Genomic DNA, 11,643 nt, shown 5'->3' with positions numbered 1-11,643 from the left:
TGCAGGCAGGTAGGCAGCTGGAAGGAAATGGACAAGCAGAGGCGGTGGGAGGCCCTGCAGTCCTGTGGAAAGGTGGGGCAAGGGGCGGAGACTATACAACAGCTGGAAAAGAAAGCCAGAGAGAGGAAACATGGCAAGCCCTAGAGCAGTCAGGGCTGGACCGCTGAACAGCGTTTACCCGGAGCTACGGAGATTCTGGACATAATGTTCTGGCCCACTAGGAAGAACATCAAGACTGCCCTGGAGGTCTTTGCTCTTTTCCAGTGGGCCCTCAGTGTCTTGGTTATAGGTGAGTCTTCAAGCTACTTAGGGGCATCTAACTACATGGGCTTGCCTTGTATTGAAGGTTCTAGGGTAGTAGGATGCTCTCTGTTCAAAATTTGTGTTGTTCTAGGCAAAGCAGAACGCTATTTACCCTGGCCTGTGGCCTCACCCCCTGGGCTGGGTATTTGTGACCACATGGACATGGGCACGGACATGCATGTGTCTGCAGGGCTGTGTGTGTGTGTGTGTGTGTGTGTGTGTGCGCGTGTGCGCGCGCGCGTGCCTTGCTTTAGGTTTGCCTAGTGAGCACCACCAGGTCTACACTGAGATGTAGAGGCCATGTTATGGAATCATAGCAAATAAGTTCACTGAAGTCAGCCAAAGAGAAGGATGTAGCTGTAACCACAGGAAATCAAGCCAACTGTGATGAAAGAGGTGGCTTTATGGCAGAGAGAGTCTTTAGAAACCTGTTGCCGAGAGGAATTCAACCACGTTTCCACCATTTTTCAGCATCTATACCATTGGCCCTTCATGAAAATTACATGTTGGTCATGGTGTTCTATATATTGGAACAAACCATCACTACAGGAGGGGGCCAAGAAAATTCTTGCTCGAACAGTAGTTCATATGAATACTGACAGGAGTCAAGGGCATGAATTAAATGACCTTGCCATGAAGACTATAGGCAGGCTCCGGGGACATGACCCTGGTACATTGGCATGCCAATGAATAGGATAGTGGGCATTTCTTACCTCAACCAGTCATCGGACTAGTGACACAGAGTAGGGGGGCCAAGAGTAAGTACCAGAGCCATCTAATACTAAATGACAGATGAGAGCAATCAGAACTGGAAGCAACCAGATAAAGGAATTCTTAAATATTATGTTGGCCCACGTATTTTCACATGTATTATTTCATTTTATATCAGCCTTACGAAGTATAAGCTACTATCATGTTAAAAAGTCATACTGATAGCTGCACATGTAATGCTAAATAATAGTCACATAGTGTTAGCTAAAGACACTGGCCGCTTTTTAAATGTCAAACAGTAGTCTCGTCACCATATGAGACTAATAATCTCCATTGTGTACACGAAGAGGTGAATTTCATGTAGCAAAAGTCGTTTGTTCAAGACCACAAGCTAGGCAGTGGAGGAGTTGTGAGCTCACAAAGGCTAACATTTCGTCTGAGAATGTCTTTGTCTTTTGCATCTGCTCACTGCTGATTGGGAGGTTGGGTGTGGAGCTTGGTGTGCACACTAGACTGGCAGACTAATGAGACTATGTTCTTGTTCACACTAAGTGCACCGAACAGGTGGGTAGGAGTCTCAGCTCACTGTGGACTTTTGTTCCGGTTATCGCAGGCACTGCCAATTGTATACAGAAAACGTAGCTTCAGGGTTTACCATAGTGTAGGAAAGGAAGTGGGTTGTCTTTCAAGTTCAGGGAAGGAAGTGTGTTGTCTTTCAAGTTCTTCTCCCGCCAGTCTTGGCTTGTTACTATCTTTCCACCTTTCCATCATTGCAACTGTGTTCCCATAAGACAGCCGAGTGCCCAAGGTCAAAGAGCTGAGTTTGAAGTAGGGAGGAGTGACTGACTGTTCATGGAAGGGCTAGGAAGCTTGTACCTTCAGGATGCCTTCTCGCCGTCCTCAATCCACTCACCAATCTCATGCCTCAGACATAACTGTGTTAGTTGTGTGTGTTTGTGTGTGTGTGTGTGTGTGTGTGTGTGTGTGTGTGTGTGTGTGTGTGTGTAGCCACAGATGATGGAGCTTATGAATGTGTATATAATGCATACATATATGAATGCACACACACACATATGTATATATACATATAGCTACGAGATATGCATATAATATAGGTGTTGAAAACAGTTCCTGAAGCCAAATTAACTGTTCAGATTCTAGCTCTACTCTTCATAAGCAACTTTTTAGCAAGTTGCTTATCCTCTTTCTTCGTAAAATGGGTGTACTTAGGGTATATTCATCCGGATACTCTAGGTGGAACCTAGTGCCTTAAGTGAACAAATGACCGTTTCTTGTTTGCCAAACAGGTGGTAGGAGTCTCAGCTCACTGTGGACTCTATTGTTGAGGTTGGTACAGGCACCACCGATTGTAACTGGAAAATGTAGCTTCAGGGATTACCACAGCATAGGAAGGGAAGCGAATGGAGAACCTATATGCAGTTCTAGCTACTGTGGATTGAAGTGATAAATAAGTCACAGTCTTATTTTGAACTTCCTTCATTACAAATGAGGTTGAGAATCTTTTTGTATATTCATCAGCAATTAGTTGTTTTTTTTTTTTTTGAAACAGGATCCCACTAGGTAGCCCTGGTTTGCCTAGAATTCACTATGTAGCCCAGGCTGACCTCAAATTTACCACCTGCTTCTACCTCTCAAGTGCTGGGTTTAAAGTTGTGTGCCACCACACTCAGCTTGAGTTGACTCCTGTAGGGCAAATTAAGAAACCAGTGAAGAAGGGATGAACCTTGGGGACAGTAAATAGGCACCACATGGAAAGACCAGGATGAATGAGAATTTGGAGTATTCAAAGGGCTGACAGTGATGCATTGAGATGGGAGTGAGCTCAGAATTGCTACTTAATATACTTTTCCTGAATGAAGGAAGGACAGAGGGAGGAGGAATTGGAGGAACAGATGGGGGAGGATTATCAAGAACACCGGAAACTGTTTAAAGGAGTTTGGCTTTTTTCTGCAAGGTCACGTGGAGCCAGGACAGGCTTTGGCACAGGGTGATGACATTCGGTTTGTGGTTTTGAAAGTCTATTTCAGCTCTTTGGAGTAAACTGATTACAAGGAGACAGAAAGGGACATGGCGATAGCTGTTTTGGCAGGCGGTTGAGAGAGGGTGGGAATTTGAACCAGGCCGGAAGTGATGGGGTTGGACAGAAGAAGGCTGTGAGACAGTCAAGGAATTGGAGAACAACTAGTATGATGTGAGGATTAAAAAAAGAACCACCAGTGAGAAAAAGAGAAAGCAAGATCAAGACCGCAGGTGCCAGCATGGGCTGGCAGAAGGGCAGGTGGTACAGAAACGGGTCAAGAATGGGTGAAACAGGGGTGAGCACATGGAGAAAGCTGTCCCCGAGGACCTGTACTTCAAATTTGGTTCTGTACTGGAAAGACAGGTAGTGTGGCAAGAGCTCTTGGTCCTGGTGACAGGAGATGTGAACACCAAAGCTGGCCCTTCTTCATCAATGGGACTGGGGTGTGTGTGTGTGTGTGTGTGTGTGTGTGTGTGTGTGTGTGTGTGTGTGTGTGTGTCCCTTCTCAGCCCTCCCAGTTCCTTTCCCTTGGTGGGGCACCATATCCATTTGGACCCCCGAAGACCTTGAGAGGAGACTTCCGTAAGAACTCTGAGGAGGAGAGGGAAGACAGCAACGGTTTGTGGAAGAGGAGCTATAAAGTTCAGCAATGAGAGTGGGAGATCCAGGATTCATTCCATCCTAGGCTGCTCCCCAGCCAGGCTCACAAGATATCTTTAGCTGTGCTTGGGTTTGAGCAAACCCTAAGAGAAATGAAGTGCTCTTTGGACTAGACCCACACCTCTCTTTAGTTATCCAAAAAGTTTTATGAGTCTCATGTCCAGAGTCTACAACTGCCAGCCTCAGCACTACGCATAACTCTGTACCCCAGGGGCATTTTGAAGTATGTTTCTTTTTTTTTTTTTTTTTTTTTTTTTTTTTTTTTGGTTTTTTCGAGACAGCGTTTCTCTGTATAGCTTTGTGCCTTTCCTGGAACTCACTTGGTAGCCCAGGCTGGCCTCGAACTCACAGAGATCCACCTGGCTCTGCCTCCCGAGTGCTGGGATTAAAGGCGTGCGCCACCACCGCCCGGCTGAAGTATGTTTCTTAAAAATACTTCTGAATTTTACTATTTGGAATTTCTGAGCACTGTTATTGTATGATGTAACAATTTTGGGCATTCTCTGTTGACTTTCCAACACAGGAAATTAGAATTGAGCTCTATATGATATTGCTTGAATATATTTACCTCTTCCTTCCAACGTTGTTATTATCTCACCTCCTCCTCCTCTGCCTGCTCTTTCTCCTTCTTCGAGACAGGGTCTCTACATAGCCCTGGCTATCCAGGAACTCACTATGTAGATGAGGTTGTCCTGGAACTCAGAAATGTGCCTGCCTCTTCCTCCCCAGCACCAGGCCCCTTCCAAAATTCTTATAGGACAGTTATGGTTAAATGTCTGACTACAATTAGGAAATAAGTGTACCAATATTGTATTTTCTTGTGTGGCTTGTTTTTTTCTTGGAACTAATAATAGACTCATTTTCATTCTTAATGAACAATTTTAAAGATTTATTTATTTTTACTGTATAGTATGAATGTTTTGCCTGCATCCATGTATGTACAGCATGTGCTTGCCTGTTGGATCCTCTGGAACTGGGGTTACAGATGGTTGTGAGCCATGATGTGAGTACTGGAAATCAAGTCCAGGTCCTCTGCAAGAGCAACAAGTACTTTTAATTGCTGAGCCACCTCTCCAGGCCCCTCAAATGTTCATTTACTAGATATCTTTTAGTTATTACTAATTTACCCACAAGCATTTCACACACATGGTAATCTTTCAATATGTGCAAACACATCGGGAATCTTTAATATTTCTCATGTTTTCTTTCCTTGAGGACAGCATTGCTGGAACCTAGCATCTCCCTTTCCAGTCTGGCCTTATGCACAGCTGTTATTACCAGAGTGCTTAAGGCAACGTAGGCAAAATTTAAGATACTCACTCTTGGGATATTCAAATGTTAGGCTGAACGTGAATGTAGCTAAGAGTGGGTGTCCCTTTCAATTTGTACCCTAGGAGACTTGCTTATTTATTTCCAGCCCTGCTCATGCTCAGTTTCCTCTTTCGTTGGACCTTTTCCCAGCATGGAATTTATGTCTTCTCCCTCATTTGGGTGTAGCATGTCATCCAGTAGTATTACTTGAGACTGTGTATCTGAAATTGTCCTCTCATCTGAGCAATTATTCTGCTGCATATAGAATCCTTCAGCTGGAGCTCATGTAAGTCCAGAAGTTCTCCAAATTACAGTAAGTTGTAAACACTATGAATCATGAATGCATTAGCCAGGCAAGGCATCTTATAACTATAATCCTGACACTTCAGAAGCTGAAGCAGGAGATTGCTGCAAGTTGAGGCCAGCTTGGGCTGTCATACTGTATTGTGAGACTGTCTCCAACCAACCAACCAACCAACCAACCAACCAACCAACCAACCAGAATACATTTGATACACTTCTTGTGTCCAACACCATAGTTTAGTAACATAGCACACTGCCCGTGTTGGTTGTGGATCCTTATGGTAGCGTGGCTGACTGGACGCTCTGGCTTGTCGCTGTTGTTCACCATACAAGAGAACAGCACCACATATTAGAGGCCAGGAAAAGGGCAAAATTCAGTGTCTGCTGGATTCCTGTTGCTTTTCTACCACTACAAAGGACAAAACATTGTAAGTTAAACTGTTACAAGTTGAAGACCACCTGTATCTGAGTCCAGAATAATTTTTTATTCTTTTCTCATACAATACATCCTGACCACAGTTTCCCCTCCCTCCACTCTTCCCAGTCCCCCCCCCCCAACCTGCCCTCTCCTTCAGATCTACTTCTTCAGTTCCCTTCAGAAAAGGGCAGGCCTCCCAGGGATATCAACTGAGCATGGCATAACAAGTTACAATAAGACTAGGCATGTACCATCATATCAAGGCAGGATGAGGCAATCCAGTAGGAAGAAAAGGGTCCCAAAAGCAGACAAAGGAGTCAGAGATACCCCCACTCCCCACTGTTAAGAGTCCCACCAGAACACCAAGCTACACAACCATAACATATATGCAGAGGACGTAGTGCAGACCCATGCAGGCTCTGTGAATCCAGAATCTTTTTGGTTCAGTTTTTCAGAGAATAATCCTTCCATTAACCATTTGCGTAGAGGAGAAAAGACTTAGTGTTCTAACGAATTTCTTGTCAGGAACTCATGTAGGCTTCTGCAGTTTGAGCCTGTGCCTCATCCTGGCCTCTTGGGACGCCTGAGGCTCCCGATTCAGAGTCTTTCCTGGAGGCGTCTCCACTGCAGTCCTTAGAGATCCACGTGCAGCTGCCTGTTACTTCTCCCTTCATCCGCTTTAGGAACAAACATTTTACTGCTCCCTCTCATCTACTGGTGGGACATTTCTGATTCTTCTTCTCTTTGTGGACCTGTATTCCTAAATATTTAAATCATTTTCATGAACTCCAATAAGAAGTGAAGACAAAATGTGTTCAATCTATTATGTTCAATTAGAAATGGTTTTTTTTTTATTATGTCTTTTGTCTTTTCTAACCTCTGTTTTGACCCATTTCCCACAGAATTTTACTCCCGGCTGCTCACATTTCCAGTAGGAATTTCAAGTGAATGTGGCACCCCGGAACTCTGTAGTCATTCTTTCCCATCTTACTTCAGCTGAGCACAGTCCTTTGTCTTATTCTAGTCCAGCCTTTCCCCCCCTTTCTTCCTTCTTTTGTGTGAAGATAGGTGTGAGCTTTCTCCATCATTGCCTCTACTGATGCCTTACAGCAGTGGTTCTCAACCTTCCTAATGCTGAGACTCTTTAATTCAGTTCCTCATGTTGTGCTGACTCCCCCAACCATAAAACTACTTTTGTTGCTACTTCATAACTATAATTTTGCTACTGTTAGGAATTGTAATGTAAATATCTGATATGTAGGACATCTGATATTTGACCCCCAAGGGGGGCCACTACACACAGGTTGAGAACCAGTGCCTTACAGGGAAGCTGTTGAGAAGAAAATATAAGTCAGCGAAAAGTGTTCTAAGAGTTCAAATACCCAGTGGCCATCAGTGGCTCCCTGTCCTTACCCACACTATGTGTAGAGCCCAGCACAGTGTTGGGGCAGGTTTGGGGGGGTGGGGGGTGGGAGGCCTGGTTGTTTGGAGCACAGTTATGAGGAACACATTTGTCTTCTAGACCCAAATCAGGTTCAGAAGGCCAAGGGGTACAAGGACATGTGGGCCACCTGTAAGTGTGGGGGCTGACTGTTGAGTGGGCCTTGTTCAGAGCGTGTGTGACTTTGGGGTGGACAGAACTCAGCAGGGGTAGTATGGAAATGAGGGACTGTTCCCAATTCATTGACTTGGGGCTGGCTTCTCTCTAGTAACCACTGTGATCCTTGTCAACCTCTACTTGGTGGTGTTCACATCGTACTGGCCTGCCACTGTGCTGATGCTCATCTGGCTGGCTTTTGACTGGAAGACCCCTGAGCGAGGTAAGGACCTGTTGGGATGCATTGTCATATGTTTCTCCTGCTACTTTCGTAATCCTGGGAGGCTCTGACCAATTCCCAGGCAGTCTGTCAGCCTATCCCTCCCTGGGCTAGGAAAGTTGAGAGAAGGGTTCCGTTTAGGGTCTTGGAAAGACCCATTTTGGAACTGGAGTTAGTAAGAGGAAGAGAGGGGTGGGTGTGGGTAGTGAGGCAGAGGTTGGGCCCATTCTAAGTTGTTCTTGATAGGCCTATTCCAGTTGCCATGGAAGAGGGCAGGCAAAGGTGACAGGACCCCGTGGTATCCCCCAGAGGCCCAGAAAAGGAGAGTGGACAGAGCTTGTCTGTGCTTTCAGGTGGCCGCCGGTTCACCTGTGTGAGGAGGTGGCGTCTGTGGAAACACTACTGTGATTACTTCCCAATCAAGGTGAGCCCGGGCCAGCATCTGGGGCAGGATTGGGGTACAGGGTACAACCACATGGGGGCCTGGGAAAGCGATGACCCCTGAAGATGCATGTTGCTCAGCCTGCATGCCTGGAACCCACAATCCTTTTTCTTCCAGTTCTCTAACCAAAAGAGGAGTTTCTTTCTTGGCCTTTATCTCCCATCTCCACTTTCCTCTACAGATCTTGAAGACACACGATATTTCCCCCAGCCACAACTACATCCTTGCCTGCCATCCTCATGGGCTCATGTCCCATTCATGCTTTGGCCACTTTGCCACTGAAACATCAGGCTTCACCAAGATCTTTCCTGGTATCACTCCTTATATGCTCACGCTAGGAGCCTTTTTCTGGGTACCTTTCCTCAGAGACTATGTAATGTCTACAGGTGAGTGGCCCCTAGGGCATACAACCACATAGAGAGGGCTACCCTAAGGAGAACCAGGGGATGTGTAAGAGCAATGTCAAATCGGGGATCTTTTCAGGTGCTAAACAGCTCTTCAGAATCACAGGCTGGAGAGGATGCTCCTTGCTTTCCTGCTTCTTAAAGAGGAAAGTGGGGAGGAATAGTTTATGGAGGTTGGGATGTAACCAAGCACCTGTTTGCTTTTTCTGCCCACCAGGGGCGTGCTCTGTGAGCCAAGCCTCCATGGACTTTCTGCTTACCCGTAAGGGCACAGGCAACATGCTTGTCGTGGTGGTTGGTGGCCTGGCTGAATGCAAACACAGCTGGCCAGGCTCTACTACCCTGGTCCTGAAGAAGCGGTATGGCTTTGTGCGCACGGCCCTTCGACATGGGTAAGGATAGCTGCAGGGGCATGGGGGTGGGAAGGATGTCCAAACGCCTAGCAGGGAAGAATACCAGGCTTTGCAGTATTTAAGAAGAGAAAGGAAGAAGTATGCAAACAATTGTTAATAAATAGAGCCATCATAAAAATATATACACAGTGTGTGTGTGTGTGTGTGTGTGTGTGTGTGTGTGTGTGTGTGTAGGCACATGCGAGTACATGTACATGCTAGAGCATGAGTTCCTGCATGTGGAGGACAGAGGTCAATTTGTATATTGTTCCTCAGGCTCAGTCCACTTTTTTTTTTTAAGACAGGATCTGTCACTGGCCTGGAATTTACCTAGTAGAGTAGCCTTAAAGATCCACCCATCTCCATTTCCCTAGCACGTGGATTACAGGCATGCCAGCACACCTGACGTTTTGTTTTTGTTTTTGGAGTATGGGTTCTGGGCATTGAACTCGGGTCCTCGTGCCTGCATGGAACTGGAAAGCACTTTACCAACTGAGCCAGCACCCCAGCCTTCCATATACAAATTATATTCCATTTTGTCAGTTAAAATAAAGGAAAGGACAAAGGAAAAGAAAACCCCGCTATGGGTTAGACTGGAGCCCGACAGGGTGTTGTCCAGGCCTTGCACTAGCCTAGTCTCTCATTCACGCCAGTCTCTCTGCAAAAGGACTATGGCTGCACCTCAGAGCAGAAAACAAACAAACAAACCAAACTTCTTACCATTGCAGGCTAAGGAGAAGAGACCAAATGAAATGGCCTTTGGGCATTATCTGACAATGATTCAGATTTGGGCATTCCAAGGAATCACTAGGCTTTCAGAAGCTTCTAGTTCAACCCTAAAGGCAGCCTGGCCTAGGCCATGGGCCATCATAGTCAGCTGGGACCTTTGTACAGCTGGATTTGAGGTCTAGGGAGCCTGTAGGCAGACCCAGGGGATACTGGTGTTCAGCACGTCTTCTTCAACAGGGTCCCTATCTTTCTGAGTATTTATTCAAGGACATGCTTTTCTTTTGCAGGGTGTCTCTAATCCCTGCTTATGTCTTTGGAGAGACAGACCTCTATGACCAGTATATTTTCACTCCCGGGGGCTTTATCAATCGCTTCCAGAAGTGGTTCCAGAAGATGGTACACGTCTACCCCTGTGCTTTCTATGGGCGTGGCTTTACCAAGAACTCCTGGGGCCTTCTGCCCTATTCTCAGCCAGTAACTACTGTTGGTGAGTGGGCCCTTCTATTGGAAGCCTTGGTTTAAGTTCTAGGATTCACTTCTGCGGCTAGCCTCAGAACCCTGACAGTGGTTGGAGGCAAGGAGGCTGGCTAGGGTGAGTGGTGGGCAGAGAGTCAGGGTGGAGAGAAGCTGAGCTCCAGGATGGGGGCTGTCCTGTGGAGTGAGCTGTTCTGATGCTTTTCTCTTTCCCTTTTCCATTTCTCTTGGCAGTCGGGGAACCTCTACCACTGCCCAAGATTGAGAATCCGAGCCAGGAGATTGTGGCCAAATACCACACACTCTATATTGATGCCCTACGCAAATTGTTTGATCAACATAAGACCAAGTTTGGCATCTCAGAGACCCAGGAGCTGGTGATACTTTGAAACACATTCCCCTGGCTGGCTGGTGTGGAACTTTTGACAACAGCAGTGTTACCTATGGAGCTTCACTTCTGACTGGAGCAGTCCTCCCTGGAGGGAGGGGTGTGTGTCCATTTGGTTGGTTTCTGTGATCACCGTTTCCACTTCCATCTCTTTCTTCTAGGTTTTCCCTTTTCCCCCGAGACAGAGAAGACCCTAGGAGAGGTTCACTGAAACCTGGGATAGAATAAACAGCCCATCTCTGGTACGGTGTGCTCTAGCTAGTCTGTTTGGAGGGCTCTAGGACCTTGTGTGTCTGTCATTCTCCTGACTTCAAGACTCTTCTTACAGGACTGGGGACCTGGAGAGCCAGGGGACATTGGGTTCAGACAGCAGCACATTCAAGACCTGTGATTTTTAGGGGGCAATCCATCACCTCTTATCATCATCCTGTTCTTCAACTGTAAAATGGGACTAATAATCCTTCCCCTGCTTACCTCAAGTTGGCAAGTTTAAATGCTACTGCATGTTACTAAACTCGGTAAACTGGACAAAAAAAAAGCTACACAAAATTATTCTCTTCCAGCCATCTAACCCATTTCCTGTCCCTAGGCAAACAATGTCTCAATTTCTAAAAGAAAGTGCAGGGTGGTATTTTGAAAGTTGAAGTAATTTGATATTCCTTGGTGACTCTGGTCCACACCTACTTCCCACCCTATAAAACTATACAGGAGTGGTCAATGGTTTAGATCTAATTTTCCCATGTCCACCCAAGAAACTAGCCTACACTACCCCGGCCCTATTAACTCTGCTGGTTATTTGATTATCAAATGGAATGCCTGGCTCCCAGGAGCCATGACGAGCTTGCTTTCTGAGTTTGAGTGGCAAGTCTCTCCCACTCTTCGCCCAGTGCTGCTGTCATTACATATGACACAATTTGGTGCACAGGCCCTCTGCAAGGACCAAGGCTGCTTGGGCTGGGAAAAGTCCCATGAACTCTTCCGAGAGACCGAGTACTGGCTAGCTAACTGTTCTTGTGATCTCCTTCCTTAAATTAGCTTCCAAGGGTTTCTCCAGCAAACAGCATGGGGCCAGGCAGCTGAGGCAGCGGCGTGGCAGAGTGGAAAGCATCCCAGGGAAGAAGCCAGGCGGAGACACTAGTTGAGTGGTCTTGGGAGAGCTACTTGACATCCTTGAGCACTGGTTTTTGTCTGCAAAATGAGCCAATTTGTATATTAATGAGGAGCTGAAGGTCAGATCTCTCTAAGCTGTT

At 46.3% G+C, this 11,643-nt stretch overlaps 1 protein-coding gene across 1 annotated transcript; it reads left to right on the top strand.

The window, feature by feature from the left end:
- The first annotated feature begins 204 nt into the window (after positions 1–204).
- Awat2 (acyl-CoA wax alcohol acyltransferase 2) lies at positions 205–11,103 on the top strand. Its single transcript, XM_052748319.1, has 7 exons — positions 205–289; positions 7,457–7,567; positions 7,918–7,988; positions 8,188–8,392; positions 8,628–8,802; positions 9,819–10,018; positions 10,240–11,103. The coding sequence occupies exons 1-7, from the start codon at positions 205–207 to the stop codon at positions 10,392–10,394; spliced, it is 1,002 nt and encodes a 333-aa protein (XP_052604279.1). The 3' UTR covers positions 10,395–11,103.
- Positions 11,104–11,643: the final 540 nt, after the last annotated feature.

The sequence above is a fragment of the Peromyscus californicus genome, unplaced genomic scaffold (assembly GCF_007827085.1).
Source record: "Peromyscus californicus insignis strain IS unplaced genomic scaffold, ASM782708v3 Scaffold_10__1_contigs__length_136768540, whole genome shotgun sequence".
NCBI classification, from domain to species: domain Eukaryota; kingdom Metazoa; phylum Chordata; class Mammalia; order Rodentia; family Cricetidae; genus Peromyscus; species Peromyscus californicus.
The sequence above is the reverse complement of the archived record's forward strand: the minus strand, read 5'-3'. Positions and strand labels throughout refer to the sequence as shown.